Raw genomic sequence first — 21,000 nt, forward strand, 5'->3', positions numbered from 1 at the left:
CTGAACTTCCTGACTACTTTCTGAGCACTAATTCATCTGTATCCGTAGTCCAAACACGCCCAGGTGAACTACAGACTTTAAAACAGCCGCAGGTGTGAACGTGAAGGTGCCAGCCCCGTGACGGACTGGCGACCTGTCCAGGTACAGATAACACAAGGATGTTTATCTATTCGTTGTGAGATGTTTCTTGATTCAAATCACCAGTTTGTTTATATTTTATTCTATTTAGTGAAAACAACAGAAAACACTGAGCACTGATGTATTAAAGGTTTGGTTTCCTGTTCTGAATTAAAAATGCATCTCTAAGGTGCACAACAAAGGTTTCAGCACATAACCACAAAGCGAATATGTAAAGGAGAAAATCCCTTTAGAATTTTATGGCAGATTTCCGACATGTGGAACAGACTGTTAGTCACACAGAGCTGCTCTGCGCAGGGCCTCCTGCCAGTCACAGCCCAGGGCCACATATGTTGGTGTTGAAAGGACTTTAGGTAGAAAAGGTTTTGAATCTGTGTAGAAGATGCTGTAGCGGCACCTCAACCAGTCAACGTAGAGGAGCTGCAAGCAAGACTTTATTTCCTAATGTTACTTCAATACAACAAACTCCTCCCCCTCGTTTCCACCGCTTCCTGCAAAAAACTCGCCTCTGACAAGATTTCAGAGCGAGACTTCAGTTTCCTGTTAAAAACAAAGGGGGTCACCGGGAGTCCCTCGTAGGGATCTTTTCCATGATGCTGTCAGACAGCTGCTAAAACAGTCTGAGGCTGTCGCTGGCAACAGGAAGCTCTTTCTGTGGACGCCATTTTAACCGGCGCAATCGCCCCGAAGGAATACGCTGCAGCCGGTTCAGCTGCCGGGGGAAACGCCTTGTAAGGAAAGGGCTGCACCTGATTTATCCTGAACTGACAAAACCTAAAAGCTAAGTCTGTCACTTTAACCCACGACAGCCCGCTGCAGAATCATCACCAAAGAAAGAAAAAACCTCCGGTCGTGCTGGATTTGTCCTTTCAGGTGCATGTTGGCGGGCAGATGAACGAGGCGGGGCGGCTGCTGCGGAGCCCGTCCACTTCCTCACCTGTCCACCAACACGCCGTCAGGGAGCTGAGCTCTGCTCTGATTGGCTGGCTGGGTCTCTTACCGGTCTTTGAGGTCCAATGGGCTCTGACTCTCTTCGGCGGGGGCGTCCTGACGGCAGCGAGTGACAGGGCGACTGGGCGGGGCTCCCGCCACTCCTTCTCGACGCCTCCTCCTCCGTTAGCGTTAGCATCCCTCGGCTGCTCTCCCTGGTGTGGGTCTTTGGACGAACCACCAGCTCCCCTCCTGCAGGACAACGAGACGTTAACCAGAGTTACAAGAAATCTTCCCATCTGTGAAGCCATGAAATGTTTTTACATGACAAATTAGCTAAACCGTCAAAATAGTTGTCCAATAATTTTCTCTCAACCGACTAATCGTTCCAGCTGTTCTTGTATAAACTGCTGGAGTTTAATTTATAACAAATCATCATATTATATGAGTCATGTTGAGTCGGTGTGTACATATGCAAAAACAATGTCGGACACCGTAGTTTTCTCTGGACCCCTGCCAAATCTGACCAGTGATGACATGTATAGCCGCATGTCGTCATTCCGCCGCTGGTTGTCGAGGTGGTGTCCAGCAAACGATGTGGGCTTTGTTGATCATTGGCAGACTTTCTGGGGAAGACCTGGTCTGATCCGGAGAGACGGCATCCATCCCACTTGGGAAGGAGCAGCTCTCATTTCTAGAAATCTGGCCAAGTTTATTAGTGGACCAAATCCATGACAACCCAGAGTTGAGACCAGGAGGCAGAGTCGCAGTTTAACACACTTCTCTGCCCTTCTTTTTCAGCAGTTACCCACCCAAAACCCTACGCAGAGTCGCAGTCTAACACACTTCTCTGCTCCTCCATTTCAGGAGTTACTTAGTGAAAATCCTATAGTGACGGTGTCTGCCCCCCGACCATCGAAATTATTTAAAAAGGTAAACAGAAGAGGAGCTGTGCATAAAAACCTTATAAAAATTAAAACCACAAGAGCAATAGTGCAAACAAATAGGAGAGTTAAATGTGGACTCTTAAACATCAGATCTCTCTCTTCTAAAGGTGTACTAGTAAATGAACTAATATCAGATTATGATATTGATTTATTTGGTCTTACTGAAACCTGGCTGGGTGATGGAGAATATGTTAGCCTAAATGAATCCACCCCTCCCAGTCATATTAATACTCACATTCCTCGAGGCACAGGCCGAGGAGGTGGAGTTGCAGCTATCTTCGACTCTAGCCTACTAATCAGCTCTAAACCTAAACTAAACTATAACTCATTTGAAAGTCTTGTTCTTAGTCTTTCGCACCCAAGTTGGAAATCACTGCAACCAATTCTTTTGTTATAGTGTACCGAGCACCTGGCCCGTATTCTGAATTCTTATCTGAATTTGCAGAGTTTTTGTCAACTTTAGTCCTTAAAACGGACAAAGTTATTATTGTAGGGGATTTTAATATTCATGTAGATGTTGAGAATGACAGCTTCAGTACTGCGTTTATCTCTTTGTTAGATTCCATCGGCTTCTCTCAGAGTGTTCATGAACCGACTCACTGTTTTAACCACACCCTTGACCTTGTTTTGGTGTATGGTATTGAAATTGAACATTTAGTGGTGTTCCCACAGAATCCCTCTTTATCCGACCACTGTTTGATAACTTTTGAGTTTGTATTGCTGAACTACTCGCCATTGGGCAAAAATTTCTATACAAGATGTCTGTCTGATAGTGCTATAGCTAAATTTAAGGATGCGATTCCATCAGCTCTAAATACATTATCTAGTCACAAAGTAACGGAGGACTCCTATGCTAATTTCAGTCCCTCCCAAATCGATCATCTTGTTGATAGTGCTGCTGGCTCGCTGCGAATGACACTCGACTCTGTAGCCCCTCTAAAAAAGAAAATACTAAAACAAAGACGGTTAGCTCCATGGTATAATACTGAAACTCGCAAATTAAAGCAAATATCACGGAAACTTGAGAGGAATTGGCGTTCCACCAAAGTGGAAAATTCTCGTTTAATTTGGCAAGATAGTCTTAAAACTTATAGGAAGGCCCTCCGTAATGCCAGAGCAGCGTACTACTCGTCATTAATAGAGGAAAATAGGAACAACCCCAGGTTTCTTTTCAGCACTGTAGCCAGGCTGACAGAGAGTCACAGCTCTATTGAGCCAAGTATTCCCATAGCTCTCAGTAGTTACGACTTCATGAGCTTCTTTAATGATAAAATTCTAGCTATTAGAGACAAAATTCACCAAGACCTGCCCTCAACTGGCACCGACTTATCTCTAAACTCAGGAACCTTAGAAACAGCTGTAGAACCAGATACATGTTTAGACTGTTTTGCTTCCCTCAATCTTTACCAACTAACTTCAATAATTTCTTCATCTAAACCATCAACCTGCCTCTTAGACCCCATCCCGACTAGGCTGCTTAAAGATGTTTTACCCTTAGTCAGCACCTCTATACTAGATATGATCAATCTATCTTTATCAACAGGCTATGTACCACAGTACTTTAAAGTAGCTGTAATTAAACCTCTTCTGAAAAAGCCCAAACTTGATCCGGATGTTTTAGCCAACTATAGACCTATATCTAACCTTCCATTTCTCTCTAAGGTTCTGGAGAAAGCAGTTGCTAAACAGCTGTGTGACTTTCTACAGAGCAATAGTTTATTTGAGGATTTTCAGTCAGGATTTAGAGCTCATCATAGCACAGAGACAGCACTGGTGAAAATTACTAATGACCTCCTTATTGCATCAGACAAAGGACTTGTCTCTGTACTGGTTTTATTAGATCTTAGTGCTGCATTTGATACCATTGACCATCAGATCCTATTGCAGAGACTGGAATATTTCATTGGCATTAAAGGAACCGCTCTAAGCTGGTTTAAGTCCTATTTATCAGATCGATTTCAGTTTGTACATGTTAACGATGAGTCCTCCATGCACGCCAAAGTTACTCATGGAGTTCCTCAAGGATCTGTCCTTGGACCAATCCTCTTCACTTTATATATGCTTCCTTTAGGCAATATTATCAGGAAACATTCCATAAGCTTTCATTGTTATGCAGATGATACTCAGTTATATCTATCGATCAAGCCAGATGAAACTCATCAGTTAGCTAAACTTCAAATGTGCCTTCAGGATGTTAAAACCTGGATGAGCTGTAATTTTCTTATGTTAAACTCAGATAAAACTGAAGTTATTGTTCTGGGGCCTAAGCACCTCCGTGACGCATTATCTAAAGATATAGTTTCCCTGGATGGCATCGCCTTGGCCTCCAGCACCACTGTGAGGAATCTTGGAGTTATCTTTGATCAGGACATGTCGTTTAAGTCCCACATTAAGCAAATTTCAAGGACCGCCTTTTTTCACCTACGTAATATTGCGAAAATCAGGAACATCCTGTCTAAAAATGATGCAGAAAAACTAGTCCATGCATTTGTTACTTCTAGGCTGGATTACTGCAATTCCTTATTATCAGGCTGCTCGAAAAAGTCCATTAAGACTCTTCAGCTGATCCAGAATGCTGCAGCACGTGTTCTGACAGGAACCAGGAAAAGAGATCACATTTCTCCTGTTTTAGCTTCTTTGCATTGGCTTCCAGTAAAATCCAGAATAGAATTTAAAATCATTCTTCTTACCTACAAAGCTCTTAATGGTCAGGCACCATCTTATCTTAAAGAGCTCATAGTACCTTACTACCCCACCAGAGCACTGCGCTCCCAGAATGCAGGGTTACTTGTGGTTCCTAGAGTCTCCAAAAGTAGACTAGGAGCCAGAGCGTTCAGCTATCAAGCTCCTCTCCTGTGGAACCAGGTTCCAGTTTGGGTTCAGGAGGCAGACACCATCTCCACATTTAAGAGTAGGCTTAAGACTTTCCTCTTTGATAAAGCTTATAGTTAGGGCTGGCTCAGGTAGTCCTGAACCATCCCTTAGTTATGCTGCTATAGGCCTAGACTGCCGGGGGATTTCCCATGATGCACTGAGCTCCTCTCTCCTCTACTTTCTCTCCCTCTGTATGCAACCTTATCCCATTATTGCATGTTACTAACACAACTTCTCCCCTTTCTGGTAGTCTTGTGCTTTCTCGTCCCTCTCCTCTCTCCTCCTATCACTTCCTGCAGGTTTTCTGGCTCTGGAGCTGTGGAGTCTGGATCTGTGGCTGCGGGTCGCCTGCTGCCCCCGTGTTCCTGCTCGACACCCTCTGCTACGACTGTTGTCGCTGGTCTTATTGTTATTATAATCATTAACATTACGATGGTTACCATTAACACTATTATAAATATCTGTACCATTTTTCATTTAGTTTATAGCAACATTACCTTCGCTGTCTGTACCTCTGTGTGTATATTGTGTAGGCTGCCTCCCTCCCCTCTCTCTCTCCTTACATCCCTCTCTCTCTCTCTCTCTCTCTCTCTCTCTCTCTCTCTCTCTCTCTCTCTCTCTCTCTCTCTCTCTTTCTCTCTCTCTCTCTCTCACCCCAACCGGTCGAGGCAGATGGCCGCCCACCCTGAGCCATGGTTCTGCTCGAGGTTTCTGCCTCTTAAAAGGAAGTTTTTCCTTGCCTCTGTCGCCTAGTGCTTGCTCTTGGTGGGAACTGTTGGGCTTCTGTAAATATCATCACAGAGTACGGTCTAGACCTGCTCTTTTATGAAAAGCGCTGTGAGATAACTGTTGTTGTGATTTGGCGCTATATAAATAAAATTGAATTGAATTGAATTATATAAAATCTGACTTTGTGAAGTACCTGAAGCTGTCAGATAAATGTAGTGAAGTGCAATATCTCCCTCTGTGATGCAGAAGGAGAAAGAAAATACTCAAGTAAAGTACCTCAAATTTGTACTTTGAGTATTTAGTTACTGTCCACCACTGCTCAGAATGGAACAGGGCTGGGAATTAACCCGGGTACCAACTAGTTATGACCTGCCATAGAACAATTCTGCCAGAGTAGGGGAGAGCCGGGACGACTGAAACGCTTTTCAGATCTATGTGTGTCCTACGACTTCAGTGTAATTTCACTTTGAACAGAAGGTGCGCACTGTTTCATTCGATAGCTTCACTGTCCACGAACACGTGAAACGAAAGTATCCCGCAGCACTTAGTCTAGACGGCAGCGCCGCAAATCGTGTTTCCTTTCTGTCGCCACACGAGCACGAGGACACGTAGGATTTCTTCATTGCCTTCATGGTAAAAGTCATTTCTGCCCCGCTGCTGTCATGATAACGTAACGTTACACCGCGAGTCATGTAACAATCGGCTGTTTCATATTTTCTGTTTATTTAACAGCCACGTATGAGCGAGAAAACAGCTGAATCTGATTACAGATGATCTGTGACTGAGTCCTTTCAGGTGTTCACTGATGCAGAAATACATTTTATTATCATTCTGCAGTACTCAATATTGAAATGAATCCATGTCAGAAACATTTAAATTCTAATGTGCTTCATCACGATGACTGAATAAAATATAGATTTATTGATTAGACATGTTTTTGATATTTATTTTGGATAAATTGGTTTGTTAATCGAGTAATAGGCAACTTTTCTTTCTTTAGAATAAACAAAATTAGTTGTTAGATTAATCGACTTGAAAAATAATCGATATGTAAAGCCCTAAATATAATATAATAGAGAACATGATGACGTCTATGAGTGATAAGAAGGGTTCACGACCAACCACAGATCTATAGAACATGTGTGCAAAGACACGCAAAGCGTTTCAGTGTTTTTGTTGTAAATGCATATTATGCATTATTTGTGCAGACTCATTAGAGGGTGAAAACAACGCAACAGGATCATGTTGAGGCCGACTTTGTATGCAGAAAGAATTATTGTTGCTGTGCATTTGGTTAAAGTTTTATTGGCTCTCAAACAGAGACACGCAAACGGAAAACGGGAGAAAAGCAGGTTTCTCTCACTTTGGTGTTCAGAATTAAGGTTTCACATTGAAAACGATAACCAGCCCTGACTGACTTTTCTTTACCCCGGTGAAAAGAAGCTCCTACCTGCAGCCCTGAGCCTCCTCCTCTCCTCCTGCTCCTCCAGGGGGCGGAGCTCCTCTGGCTCCTCGTCAGTGGTTCCTGACGTGGTTGGTTGGAAGTCTCGTAGCTCCGCCTCTTTGTCGATGATCACCCACTCTTTGCTGTCAAAGTCCTCCTCCTCGGCCAGCGGGACGGAGCGGATGAAGGCGTTGCTGTGCGCCTCCTGGTCGACGGACGCCACCGACACCTCCTGACGGCCGCTGACCTGACGGTCGCCGCGGCACCCGGGGTCGACAGACAGCATCTGAGCCGGCTGGGAGGAGTAGACGTGACGAGACGGAGAGCCGAGGATGTCCATCCTAGACCTGGAGGTCACAGAGACAGAAAGACACGGGGGAACGTGACTCCCACAGATGTTTGTTCAAACTCATCACCCAAAGTCCGAGTATAAACTAATTAAGGGCAAAGCAAAATCAAGATAAGTCTCAAGTCTTCCATGTCAAGTTCAAGTCTTGTCAAAGTATTTCTCAAGCCTGAAGGAGAGGGAAAGACCAAGTCATGTCGCAAGTTCTTGAGTTTAAGTCTTGTCAAAAACGTCTCTAGCCCCCACGTCAGTGAGGCAGAGTCCAAGTCAAGTCTATTGTCCTTGAGGGCAAGTCTATGTTTTCAAAGGAAGTCTCAAGCCTGAAGGCAGACAGCGCAGGTCCAAAATCAAGGTTAGAACTGAAGAAGCCTCTCGGATGAGAGACGAAACATCTTCAAGTATCTTTAACCAAGTAAAGTTGCCCTTGAATTTAACCTTCCTTGGGTAACTCTGACCTGGATGACTGAGAACCTTCACAGACAAACCCAAATTAATATTTCCCACTTTAACTTGTGTTTTCAAAATGTGAATCTAAAAATAAAACGAAACTCTGTTCCAGTGGTTTCACCTCTGTCCGTAGGCGTCGGGCCGGCCCTCAGCAGCAGACAGACGGTCAGATTCGGGGCTGTTGACCCGGCGATATCGTAAGGACCGACCTTGACCTGTCGGTGACTCCGGGACTCCTCCCCGAACCGGCGACCCCGGACAAGCCCCCCGACCCACCTCCTCCTCCTGACCCCCCTGAGGAAGGACAGGAAGTGATGTTTTATGGTCCAGCACAGCAGCCATTTAAACACTTGAAAGTGTAATGAGAAAATTTAAAAGGTAGGACAGAGAATAGTTGAGGAAACAGATGGTAGATGGTTGTTAGCTATGAAACCCCAAAATTACTAGTTTAATAAATATAAATACTTAAAATGGAGAGTAAGAAAAAGAAATATACTTATCCTTTAACCTCCAGTCAGTTGATACAACAAGAGAAAAGCTTCTAACTTTGAAAACAAAAGTTTTTTATACTTAAAAACAAAATGGAAATACTCAAGCAAAGTACAAATACTAAAACAATGTACTTCCACTTCTGCAAAAATCTGAACTGAACTACACAACAACTCGTACGTCAGCTTTTCTGCACCGGTTCGAACCTTGTTCAGGCTGATCCTGAGTCTGTTGCGGTTGAAGTCCGTGTCCTCCCAGGCCTCTCCTGGCTCTCCGCCGTGCGAGACGCCTGTCTCCCCGGGGGGCCGGGGTGGCGGGGCTGGCGGGGCGTTCTCCTGATCACTGAGATGTTCGTCCTGCAGAACGTCGTCAGTGTTCTCCCGCTGAAGATCTCCAGGAACCGGCGTCACGATGGCTCTGTGGTCAGAAAATGTAAGAGACTGATGTTTCAGAAACCATTTGGAAACTTATGATATGATGATAAATGAGATTCTGGTGGTTTAACGAACTGCATTCAGACTAAACCATTTTCCAAATGATGCCTTAGATATAATCAGGCCTTTGTTTGTAGTTCGTGTGGGATATGGAGCTCGAATTGTGTCTTTATTACATGCGAGAAAATAAATGATCTGAGAGAAAAAAAAAACTTTGAGAGAAAAAGTTTCATACAATAGCAAAAAATAATAATTTGAGACTAAAAAAAGTTTTGAGAGAAAGTATTTTCTCATAGAACATAAAAAAATATAAATTTTTAATTTTAAAAATTATTTCTGAGAAATAAAATCTCTCTCAAAATACTTTGAAAAAAATCAAATATATACTTTTTGCTATCAGTGTGAAAACATTTTCTCAAAAAAAAAAAAAAAAGTAAAAAAAGTGTTTCTCTCAGGATTTTGCATTCGCTGTGAAAATTGTGCCATGGGCGGGGCCACGTTCCTATTGGCCAGTCGGGTGAGCATCGTCTTGTCTTGGGAGTCGAACTGAACCATTACACCATTGTTCGGTTCACCTAGATAGATGCCGGTGTGACAGTTTAACTGGTGATAGTCCCAGATGTGCCGTAGGCGTGGCTACAGGATCCATTGACTGCAAACCAGGAAATACGTTCTGATACTTTGTTTATCTCCGTAATGTATCGTCATGTAGATAAATGCTTCTGAGTGTAGTTTGCAGGCTACATCGTTAGCTGCATGATGATTCACAGGGACCTCTCCAACCTGCAAATGAGTTCAAAGCGAGGACTTTGAGCGTGATCACGGAGGCGACTGTGTCGCTGTTCAAAACACTAGAAAACCTCAATAAACCGTCCAAATCTTCATGTTGTCTGTCTGATTTGTGCCACGGTCGGTTTAAATGTGTTCTTACTTGGGAAACAGGCTGAGGTGTTTTATGGAAAAGAAATACCGAGTTTATAAAAAGTGACACAGATTACATAATTTGTTCATTTCCACACCTGTTTCTATAAGGAGTTTTCAACATCTGGGGAATATAAAGTACAGTGCTGAAGTCAGGATGTGGATAGCGTAGCTTAGCATAATGACTGGTAGAAGAAGGAAACAACTAGCCTGGATTTGTCCAAAGGTAACCAAATCCACCTTTGGTCATTTTGGTTCTTATTTTGAAAGTTTTCAGTCTTATTTTGGTCGATTTTGTTCTTAATTTGATGGTTATGGGTCTTATTTTGGAAGTTTTCTGTCTTACTTTGGTAGTTTCCGGTCTTATTTTGGTAGATTTGGTTTTTTATTTTGGTGGTTTTCAGTCTTATTTTGGTAGATTTGGTTCTTATTTTGGACGTTTTCAGTCTTATTTTGGTAGATTTGGGTTTTAGTTTGGTAGTTATGGGTCTTATTTTGTTGAGGTTTGTCCTTTCTATCAGTATTGTGGGTGGTTTTTGAGTCAGAAAGTATCACACGTGAACCTCTTTAGGTTTAGGGGGCGAAAACGGCTCTGAACAGCTGATGGTTCTGCTCTTACCCCACCATGGCGGCGGTGGGTCGCGTGTTGTGCTGTGGTTGGGTGGAGGCACTGGTCGACAATGTGACATCACCTCCTCCCTTCTCCCAATCAAAAGGCTCGTTCTCGGTGATGATTCGCTCTTTCATGCTGTTCTCGAACACCGACATGAGCAGCTGGATAAAATAACAAGACACAGTCATGAATCTGAACTCATGTCCAGGACTCGCAGCATCCTGCAGACAGACAGTTCGCTTCACAGTGCATACCTGGTAGTCTGGTTTGGTGTAGTAGTCCAGAGCCAGGACGTGGTCCAGGAAGATATTAAACTCTGAAGGCATGTGTTTGAGCAGCATCCGATGGTCATAACGCTCTTTAATCTGACCAACTTGTTCCTGGAAAAACCCCCACCAAAAATCTCTTTTAGCTGCAGCAAATTAACAAAGATTCAGCTGAAGTTTTAAATTCACACCTTTAATATAAAACAGGTGATCATCAGGCAAACAGGACAGTCAAAACCAAAATATAAACCGTTTTAAACCTCATTTTAATACAAATGTAATAGTTTTATGAGGGGTTTGCATGGTTCATACTTAGTCAATAAAATACTTAGGTGTGAAACCTGCATTCATTGATTTTTTTATCTAAACAAACTGTGGAAAACATCTGACATGTTGCCATCTTATAAGTTGTAGAAGCTAACTACTTTCACACAAACAGGAACCTTCAGGTCTGAAAAGAGCCTTAAAGGAGACCTATGCTTTTCCAGTCCCATATTCTAGTTCTGTGACTCCTGTATAGCAGCTCTGCATGATGCAAAGTTCAAAAAACATTTTATTTTCTTATACTGACTCTTCATGCAGGCCTTCATTTCAGCCTCTGTGTGAAACAAGCTGTAGATGCTCCTGTCTCTTTAAGGCCCCCCCTCTCAAAGCCCACTGCCAAGACCTGAAGCATGTTACCAGGCTGTTGTTGCTGGGCAGAACAGGCAGACTGAGCCGTTGCTGGGCTGTTGCTATGGGAGCACATGCCCATATATGGGCACCAGCTCCATATTACGCCATTGGTAGAAAAAGCAGTTGAAAACAGGAAATCTGAGGTTTTTGCTCACAGGGATTTCTTTTAAATACTTTAACCTTATTATTTGAAACTCTGGCCATGTTTAACATGAACATCCAACATTATAACATTGTAGATAAGTCGTAAAATGTGGAAAAGCATAATAGATCTCCTTTAAAGCTGCATCCTCTCTAGCAGCCAGCAGGGGGCGCCTCCACCGGCTGCAGAAAGAAGTGTGATTGTATAGAAGTCTCTATACTATATATATATATATATATCTAAAATGTTTCTACTTCTCAGCTGATATTCCCTCAGTAAACACTTCTGATGCTAGTCTTCAAGTCTTCTTCAACACAGCATGATGTTCATTTAGTAAATTATGGTCCCATTTAGAGGAACAGAGACCAGGAAGCAGGGGAGGCTTTAGGGCGGGGCTACAAGCTGATTGACAACCTGTCAATCAGGATAGAGGCGACTCGTATCCGCTGCTCTGTGTACATTTAACCAGCGCTGCATTTAGTGTCGGCTGGTCATTTTTCAGTAAGTATGTTTAGTTTTAAGCCTGTTTGTCGCTAGCTCCACAGCTTGTCTTGTAGCTAGCTAGCTCCACCTTGTCGTCCAAATCACGGTCACGTCTGTTTCCAATGAAACAAGATAGCGACGGCCAAAAATGCCAAACTGCAGGCTTCTTAACTGCAGTCCACAAACCAACGGGTGACATCACGTCTGTGCTTTCACATCCAGCAGCTACAGAGCAACATAATCATACCATTGAACTGATGATGGTGAGTCCAGTGTTTTCTCTCTGTTAGCTCTGTGTTTGGTCTCCACCAGCTCCTGAGGGAAATATCTGGCTCTTTAGCTGCTAAACGCTCCACTATGTTCACCAGCTGCTCTCTGACTGAGTCTGTCTGCTCGTGTACGGCGGCTTTATCAGAACCAGATAGGAAATGTGCCGCAAAACCAAAAGTAGGAGCTAAAAGAGGCTAAAAAAACTCCGTAGAGCTGCAGAGATGGTGATTATTACAAACCTATCACATTATACATATTCATTTGATCCATTAGTAAATATATTATTCAGTACAGCTTTAAAACGTGTCTAAAACATAGGATAGGATAGGGTTTTATGAAGCTATAAAATGAAGCTATGCTCACAGGCTACACTCTACTGTTAGAAAGTCAGTAACTGTGGAGGTACATGTGCGCGAGACCGGTTCCTGGTTTGTTTATGTTCCGGTGAAGCAGTCTGACCTTATCTTTTATCTTTCGCCATGGCAGCTGTCCCACAGCAAACTCCACCAACATGTAAAACAATGACCACAGGTCATCGTGGCGACCCATTTCCTGCAGGAACACAACAGAAACACATCATTAGGACGTGGTCGTTCACCATTCGTGGTCCGTCTTTGTGTCCTGAACCACGACTCATCAAGCACCGACAGCAGAGCGGCGTCACATATAAACTCAGAGCACCAACGCTGCTGCTGGTGAATATTTCATCATTCACCAGGATCATCAGAGTCACTGTGGTACTTTGTGGTTCCAGTTGTTCAAAGACAACAAACAGCACTGACCTTGTTTTTATGAGAGCGTTGACTGAGGCGTAGCGGACTGTCCCTCTGAAGCCTGCCACGGTCCTCGGCTGAACACAAGACGAAGAGAAGTCAGTCAGCGGTCACATCAGCACGCTCCCTGACCACAACTCACTAATGAATCTTCTATTCCTAGACGACATACTGCTGCTCCAACACATAAAAACATAAATCTTGTCCCCAAACAAAAATCTGGAGACTGGTAAAGCCGGGAGTGTGAGCAGTGAAATCTTTTCATGACAACTATTTGGTTTTCATGTTCTCTGGATCTTCTTCTAAAATACAGTGTATAACAACAGCATCATGGACAATACAGACTAGTGAAAACACAGCTTGTTGTGGCTGAATCCAAACAGAAAAGGCTTAAATGAAAGTTAACGACCTGGACGTCATTAGCTACGCAGAGACAGCTACATTTGTGTATTTTTTTCTATAAGGCAAATGACCAAATTACATTAGTAGCCTCTTCAGCTTTGCAGTCAGTACTCATCGTACCCAGTCCAGCAGGCAGCTGCTTTTAACCCAGGATGACTTCATTGTTGGGAAAGACTGCCTTGTCATACTGTGCACCGTCTACTTGGAACTCCTTGAGAACTCCTTGCAGAGATGAGTGTAAATGTTTTAAATAAGCAGGCTTTCCATTCGTGTTAATTTAGCAGTCCCGCTATAGACTTTCGAAGGCCTTTTGTGTGACTTTGCGCAAGCTTTTCTGATAGTTGTGATGTTCTTGGGCATTTTATTGCTTGAAATTGTGGGAATAAGTGCAAACTGCAAAGGTAGATGTGATATTTTTCACATTAGAATTATAGTTGAACCATTAAACAGTCCCTCCAGGACTTTGCAAGCCTGACCCTGACCCTAGTGTCTTTTAGCGCTTGCAGCTGACCGGGATGCAGCAGCCTGTGTCTCAGTGTCTTTCTGATGTCCTCCATGTGTTTCTGACATTCTCTCCGTATGTTTTGAGGCGGCAAAGTGTTTGTCAGCATACGATTTCCTTTATGTTCGACCGCGATACTGCACGTTCTGCAGAACAGTTTCCCCGCTTTGAGGAAAGAAGATCTGCAATTGTGAGACGTTGCTATCACACAAGGAAGTGAGTTTGCTGACATACGACAACATTTTGGGAATGTGGGAAATGCATAGACTGTATATAAGAAATGGACGTAGTCATTGTGGACTGCCGTTTGAAGCCTCGAGTTTGGCCGATAGGGGGCCGCCATGTTGAGTTTTTTGCAACCAGGAAGTGCCCGGAAGTGATGCAGCGGAGCAACGTGAGCTAATACAGCGGTCTGTAACTCAGTCATTTTAACAGGGCTGATAACTTTGTCTAGTGAACAACAGGCTTAAAACTAAATGTACTCACCAGAGAAAGTGAACAGCCAACCTAAGCTTTTTCAATGGTGCTGGTTAAATTTACACAGCGCTGAGGGTACGAGTCGGCTCTAGCCTGATTGACAGGTCGCCTTTGAAAAGACTTGTCAATCATAGATAATCCCGCCCTGAAACACACTCTGCTTTGTGGTCTATTTTAAAAATAAATGGGACCATAATTTACACTAAATGAGTCATTTTGTGTTGAAGAAGACTTGAAACTAGCGACTGAGACCATAAACTCATCAAGTGTTTACTGGGGTAATTATTCAGCTGAGAAGTAGAAACATTTTACCGTTATTTCTAATGGAGCTGGACTTCTTTTTGCAACCAGAAGAGTCGCCCCCTGCTGGCCGTTCGATAGAATACAGGTTTAAGGGTGTGCATCACATCGCTGACCGGAAGCTTCCCGCTTGCCGAAACGGCGATAAGTCAAATTTGCAGTCGTGCTGAATTCACAGAGATTTGTTGAATTTGTGTTAATAGCTGCGAAATCTGGGAGGGACTGATTTAGTTGCTTGAAGATGTTTCAATGTGATGTTTTTTATAGTATTCTGTTAATGTTTTAATGATATTGTTCTCATTCTACGTCTGTAATGTCAAACTCGCTGTCCTGCTGCCTTTCTTGGCCAGAGCGCCTTTGAAAAAAGAGACTTTATCTTGTTAAATAAAGGTTAAATAAAAAAATAAAGAAGCTTGCTGCTACGTAAAAAATTCCAGCCATATTTGGATTCAGCCATGTCACATACTGGGCGTGTGGATCAGCCTGTGTTGTCGACGCTGAACTCGGTTCACGTGGTATTTTGTTTTCTGGCTGCAGCCAGAAACCATGAGTCATGAAAATCCAAACAAAGCACGAGCTGCTTGTGTAAAATTATTACAATCTAATTATCCTGAGATCATCATTAGATTCAGTCACAGACTTTATTAGACTGCACTGAAACGTGATGTGGCGTCTGAGCTGCAGCAGCTCCGTCCAGTGAAATCTCGTTTCTGATGTAAACTAAAACCAAAACAACCAAATAATGACACAAACAGAAACATCAGCAGAGGGTCACACCGCATCAACAGCCTCCAGCCTCGCCAGGAAACAAGCGCTCAACGACATGTTCCATGGTGATGTACTGGTGAGCAGGACACGATGGCGTGCAAAGTTCTCCCATGACAACTGAGAGACACGTGCTGACTTCGACAAATGGATGTAAATCTTGATGTCTTTATGACCTTTAAACTCGAGCCCGGTTTATTGGAGGAAAGTTTTGTGGTTAACAAACTAAAGTTACGTCCCCTCATGATTGTTGACTTTTTGAATCCTTTTTATTGTGTTCACCATGTTTAGTAGCTAGCAGGCTTCTTCTTCCTCACTTTTGTTGGCATACGCCTGCATTTCTTGGTGCTGAACGAAAACGTACGAGTCACGAACAGACTCTTTAAGGTGGAACACTCGTTTGACCTGAAGTCATAATCACACCTCCATGCGAAAGAAATTCACTGAAATGAAATATAGAACTAAGACAAACTTGCAAAATTGATAAACTATATTGATTTATTTATAGCTTAGTAAACTCCTGCCTGTCTGCAGGTCCCAGTCCAGGATCGTCCTCTAACACCTAAGCCCAGAAAGGACAAATGAACAACAACAGGAGGACGGAACAAAACGTTCCCTGCTGTTCCTCGTCTCTCCCCGCCTCTTCTCAGATGCGTGTTGCACAGGAGAAACCCTGATGAATACTACTAACTCTTAAACTTTTCCCTTTCCGCTCTTGTGTTTACTAATGAGGAAACAGCTGCGGTGGTGGTGGCGCAAAGCGAATCAGTGAGCAGGTGCGAGGTATTAGCGCTGTCGCGAAAACCTGCAAAATTGAGATACCGCTCTATTGGTCAAGCCTGCGGAGAATCGCAAGCACCGCAACAACCGCACTGTCCAGACTTTACACTTCAGGGCGTGTTAAATTAATAATTGCTAAAAGTCACTCTGTAACAGTTCAAGGACGGATCGCCGTGGCTGAACAAAAATGTTATCACGATAAAACATTTCATATCATACTGATAATTATCACGATAAATGTCAGGATTTCAGGATTAAGATTTTTGCTCCTGAGTGAAAATTGAAGAAACCGGATGGTTATTATGTGGTTAAACTTTTCTTTATGGTCAGAACGGGACAAACACCAAGAATCGAGTTAGAACATTCAAAAACTATTTGATAAAAATTAAAGTATAAATAAAAATCAAATAAATATTTTAACAGAAAAAACAAGTGCTAATTTGTTCATGATTCATATGAATTTAATTAATAATTGAGGAAAATTGTATTGTGATAATTATCATTATTGTTTTATTGCCCAGCCCTAGCTGTGCCTGACCCGACTTAAACCTTAGAAGCTGCAAGTGTTGCCGTGTTTTGTGCTGTTTAACTGTTTATTTTAAAGGTTAGCTAACTTGGCGTTAGCAATTGCGCGGCTAATGTGGCTAGCAGGCTCGGCGATGTTGGACTAACGTTGTGATCCTGAGGGACAGTCGAGAGAAACTGAACGGAAAGCCTCGTTGGAAGCTCACTAACTGACAGTGTGTCGGATGCCTGCAGCTGTTTTTCATGTTGCTTTCTGTGGAAATTTAGTTGTAACGTTACGCAGCGGTTAGCTGAGGACGGCCCATTCTGCTCCGCACCGGCGTGTGTTGGTGTTTTTGCGGTGCGTAAATTGACTTGATAGACAGGCCCTGAAGGCGACGATGAAGCTACGTCTGAAAAAGACAAAATCAAAGGACAGAAATGAGTTTGCTTGGCAATGTTGTTGACTAGCACCCAGCAGCTAGCTCGCGCCAAATGACTTTGTTAATGAAAAACCGCGCTGTTGAGCCCAAACATAGTACCACGGGGGAAATGACTTCAGCCCTAGGTGGTATCGGCGGTCCTCACAAGGGCAACGCACTTCACTTCTGAAAGCCGTACAATGAAGCCATAAGATAAAGTGATACCGACACACCCGTGGGTTTGGATCCTCCAACAACTGAACGCACTTCAACCTCTGATGGCGGCTAACGCGTTTTTGCTCTTTGTGGTGTCGGCTGGTGATGCGGCTGTGACCCCTCTGCTGCTATAAGAAACACTCACATCCCTGGATAACCATGGAGATGATGGAGAAACGGGAGGCATGCACGTCAAAATCATAAGTCCAAAGGAACTGTAAGAAAAACAAAAACAAACACTGAAAACGTAAAACGATGAAGACAAATCATTGATAAAAAGAAGTGATGATTGGTGATCAGTACAGGCTGAACATCATGCAAACTGTTGCTGCATTAAACCCGGGGATCCAAAGGTCATTTTAAATACAGCTGATTTCTGTGGAGAAAAAGTCAATAGATTTCAGAAAACACTTCTTGTACACAGAAATTATGGCTTAAATCACAAAACTTTATCCTTTGTTACAAATCTGACATTAATCTCAGAGCTTTAAAGGGTCAGGGTTAAACATGATGATCAGAGCGCATCCTGTTCAACACGCCACGCGTTCACGTCACAGGCCTCAGTGTTCCAGCCGTCAGAGGCAGAAGCAGCAGAGCTATTTATTCCACCACGATGATTTATTCATCGGTCCATCAGGGCAGAGAGACAGCTGATCCTGGAGCAGCATGTTTTTGCGTCTGTGTGACTAATTGGGTCGATTTTCTTTGAAACTGGTCCAGTATTGAGCGAGCTGCAGTCAGCAGCAGCAAAACAGGTCTTTGTAAGTGTCTGACAGCATGATGGAGAGGATCCCTCCAGAGAGAGAGCTTTATATAAAGAGTAAGATCCTTTCTGTTTAACCAGAACCTCGTCAAATCCACCAAACTCTGTAGATAAAAATACAAACCCTGTTTCCAGAAAATGTTTTTCCAAAATGCAATAAAAACAAACATCGGGATTCGTTAATTAATGTAAAGCTTTGTTTAACTGAGAGAAGTACAAAGAAAAGATTCAGTAGTTTAACTGACCAGCGTTAATTGTGTAAGTTAGATTTCATGCCTGCAACACGGTCAACCAAGCTGGGAATGAGGCGTGTTAACATCGTGTCGTGTCTTCACGAAACTTCAGCTGCTCAGCCGTCTGTGGTCGCCCTCTTCATGATGCGCCACACATCTTCAGCAGGAGACAGACCAGGGGCCTCATTTATAAAACCGTGCGTAGAAACCTCGCTAAAAGTGTCAGAAATGGTGTACGCCACACAGACCCAGGTACTGATCTGGATTCCCCCGTTTGAACAGAGAGGAAACAGAATGACTTCCTCTGTGTCTAAACATTTAGTCGGCTCGCTGAACGAGGTGCTGACGAGGTAAAGAAATAGGACTTGTTGGAAAGATTTCTTTAATATAACAGTGTTATACTGTTCGTAACGCCGCGCAGTGCATCCACACGCTGGCGCTCAGCGTTTGGCTCATAAGGCGACGAACATGTGAACATATGAAACTCTGCTCTCGTATTTGCTCGACTGACGCTCTGAAAACAGCATCAGCTCAAATGTAGTTTTTCTCCTGTTCACCTTATTTAGAAAAATAAATAAAGATTAAACTGTATAAAATATTTGAGGCTGTTTGCAGAAACAGAATCTCTGTTTGGGTTTATGATCCTGAATCTGGATCTTTTTGTGGCTGTAAATGATTTTAATGATGTTTTTCGGCCACTTCAGGGAAAATCAGTCAAACGGGTGTTTGTTTATTTAGAAAGGCTTTAAGCCTTTTTAATCTCAACGTCTCAGCGATGTGGACTCGCATTTCTTGACGCGGGGTCAGACTGTGTTCTGAAGTCCACCTGTGGCTTTATTGGTCCTGAACCTGAAGGCTCGAAGGTCACGCACCTTATGTATGGTTGACTTTAAAATATCTAAATTCCCTGCAATCTTGCGTTTGTGTGTTATTGTTATGACTGTTTTTTTTTAACCCTTTAAAACAACAAAGTCACTCAACAAACCGGCCGAGGCAGCGGCACACCAGCGACTCCCGAGTCCTGCCGGGTTAAATTGTCTGGTGGCTTTGACGAGAGCTACAGAGTGACTGTTTCTCTGTGGGGATCCTCTCCATCCTGCTGTCAGACACTTACAGACCTGTTTCCCTGCAGCTCGCTCGCTCAATACTGGACCAACCTTTAGTAACATAGACACAAAAACACAGGTTGACAAATAGCTTTCCCTGCCAGAGCAGGTAACTGAACCCCAAACTGCTGCATCAGATTGATTAAGGCAGCGCAGTCCTTAGAGCAGGGACGGAGAGCAGAATGAGTCTAATGATCTTCTATTAATTTCTTTTCATAATCAAATCTCTTCTTCCTGTTGTCCGCAGTTTATTCTGACTCGGCTGAATAAAAGCGCCCTGTGGAGATCTGGGGCGCGACGATGCAGCGGCTCTGGACGCGTCTTTCACGCTGGTTTAACACGGAACCAACGTGCTAAGAAAGGCAGCTATGCACCAGGACAGGTGAACAAGAAGACCGCTAGCAAGCAGACGCTTATTTCAACACCGGCGCCCGTATTCATCAAGCTCCTCAGGCCGGTAGGGGCCCCGTATGTGGGCCATAAGATTAAGCTCAGTGGATGTGAATGTGGACGAAACAAGGAAAATTCAGGAGCTCTTATCAGACGAAACAGTCGCTTCACTCATGGTTTCAACGGTAACGGAGACACGTTTTAATAAAAATCAAAGTTACATTTGTATTTCAAAAAAATGGCAAACTTATTAGCACATTTTAACAAAACTTCCCCCTCGTGCATCATGGGAATTCTGAGAGATGGACGTAGACTGAGCCCAGGGTTTATTTACGGCGTCCGCCGGAAGCCTCTCAGAAGCGTTTCAGCAGCGGAGCGCTTTCATTCCTCAGGTGCATCTAGCATTTACCACAGGAGCATTTCAGAATAAGAGCGTTTTGCCTGCCAGATTTTGCCGACACGTTTACATTTAGTTGATTTGGTGATTAGTGCTTGCTTTTTGTGCTTCGTCTATGATTAAGTAGCTACGTAGTTATTTTTATTTATTTTTTGCTGATTTAACTGTGTTTATTGTTTATATACGAGTGGAAGTCTGTCGGGTATTTTATTTTGAAAATTTACCGGATTCTCGCCCGTTTTATGTGTCGGACTTCCTGCCGTGTTCATCTGCTCTGTGCTGCTTGACGCTGGGACGCTTCTGGTGTGAGCACAAACATTTAGTAGAGTGGCTGCGATCAGCTCCGGCAGCAGCGAAGCAGGTGGGCCCCGCGATGAAGCTCCGCCCCCACTGTGCTGAGAGTCCAGCTCCGCCCCGTGTAGGACTAAATATTAAGTATCAGTCTGAGAGCTGATTCACGACACAGGACCAATCACTGAAGAGATTTCCTTGTTTCAGAATGTTCTCAGATAAATTCACACTGAATGGTGAAACTCGTCAGAGGAGTTTACGTTCAACAGACAATAATCCATTTTCAAGAGAACACATTTTGACACACACATCGGAAATGAAAGTTGATCTTTATATGAGCACCATCAATTGCACCCGCTGCTCCTGGGAAGCCCGCTATTTGCATGGATTGTGTTTGCGGGAGGTGTGTGAAGCTGTGAGAGCCACAATTGTTTCCATGACAATTAGGCTTATTGATGGTTGTGACGGCCCTGGACCATCAGCACTGCTGCGTTTGTCCTGTGGCAAAACAACGAAGCGTCATCACCACCG

General features: G+C 43.5%; 2 protein-coding genes across 2 annotated transcripts in view; one reads left to right on the plus strand and one right to left on the minus strand.

Annotated features, from left to right (window-relative positions):
• Positions 1 to 1,093: 1,093 nt before the first annotated feature.
• LOC119899934 (tau-tubulin kinase 1-like) lies at positions 1,094 to 12,785 on the minus strand. The gene is made up of 8 exons (XM_038714758.1): positions 12,747 to 12,785; positions 12,608 to 12,700; positions 10,567 to 10,692; positions 10,319 to 10,473; positions 8,551 to 8,761; positions 7,977 to 8,149; positions 7,069 to 7,409; positions 1,094 to 1,320 (listed from the first exon to the last, which is right to left on the minus strand). Exons 1-8 carry the CDS (start codon positions 12,783 to 12,785, stop codon positions 1,094 to 1,096), a joined length of 1,365 nt encoding a protein of 454 aa, XP_038570686.1.
• Positions 12,786 to 18,324: 5,539 nt separating this feature from the next.
• LOC119899935 (potassium voltage-gated channel subfamily H member 1-like) overlaps positions 18,325 to 21,000 on the plus strand; it is a 36,958-nt gene continuing 34,282 nt past the window's right edge. Inside the window, exons 1-2 of the mRNA XM_038714759.1 lie at positions 18,325 to 18,537; positions 19,639 to 19,966. Of these exons, the coding sequence (XP_038570687.1) occupies positions 18,325 to 18,537; positions 19,639 to 19,966 (541 nt within the window). The remainder of the gene's footprint in view (positions 18,538 to 19,638; positions 19,967 to 21,000) is intronic.

The sequence above is a fragment of the Micropterus salmoides genome, unplaced genomic scaffold (genome assembly GCF_014851395.1).
Source record: "Micropterus salmoides isolate LMB-PRFRI ecotype aquatic unplaced genomic scaffold, ASM1485139v1 Ms_hic_scaffold_12, whole genome shotgun sequence".
Taxonomy (NCBI): Eukaryota; Metazoa; Chordata; class Actinopteri; order Centrarchiformes; family Centrarchidae; genus Micropterus; species Micropterus salmoides.

Bases quoted from the DNA above. Each gene is read 5' to 3' on its own strand.
- LOC119899934 (XM_038714758.1), bottom strand. From the start codon at position 12,785: ATGAGTCGTGGTTCAGGACACAAAGACGGACCACGAATG. The intron at 10,693-12,607 runs GTCAGACTGCTT...GGGTTTTTCCAG, and splicing joins GGCGAAAGATAAAAGATAAG to GAACAAGTTGGTCAGATTAA. The intron at 1,321-7,068 runs GTAGGAGCTTCT...GTTGTCCTGCAG, and splicing joins GAGGAGGCTCAGGGCTGCAG to GAGGGGAGCTGGTGGTTCGT.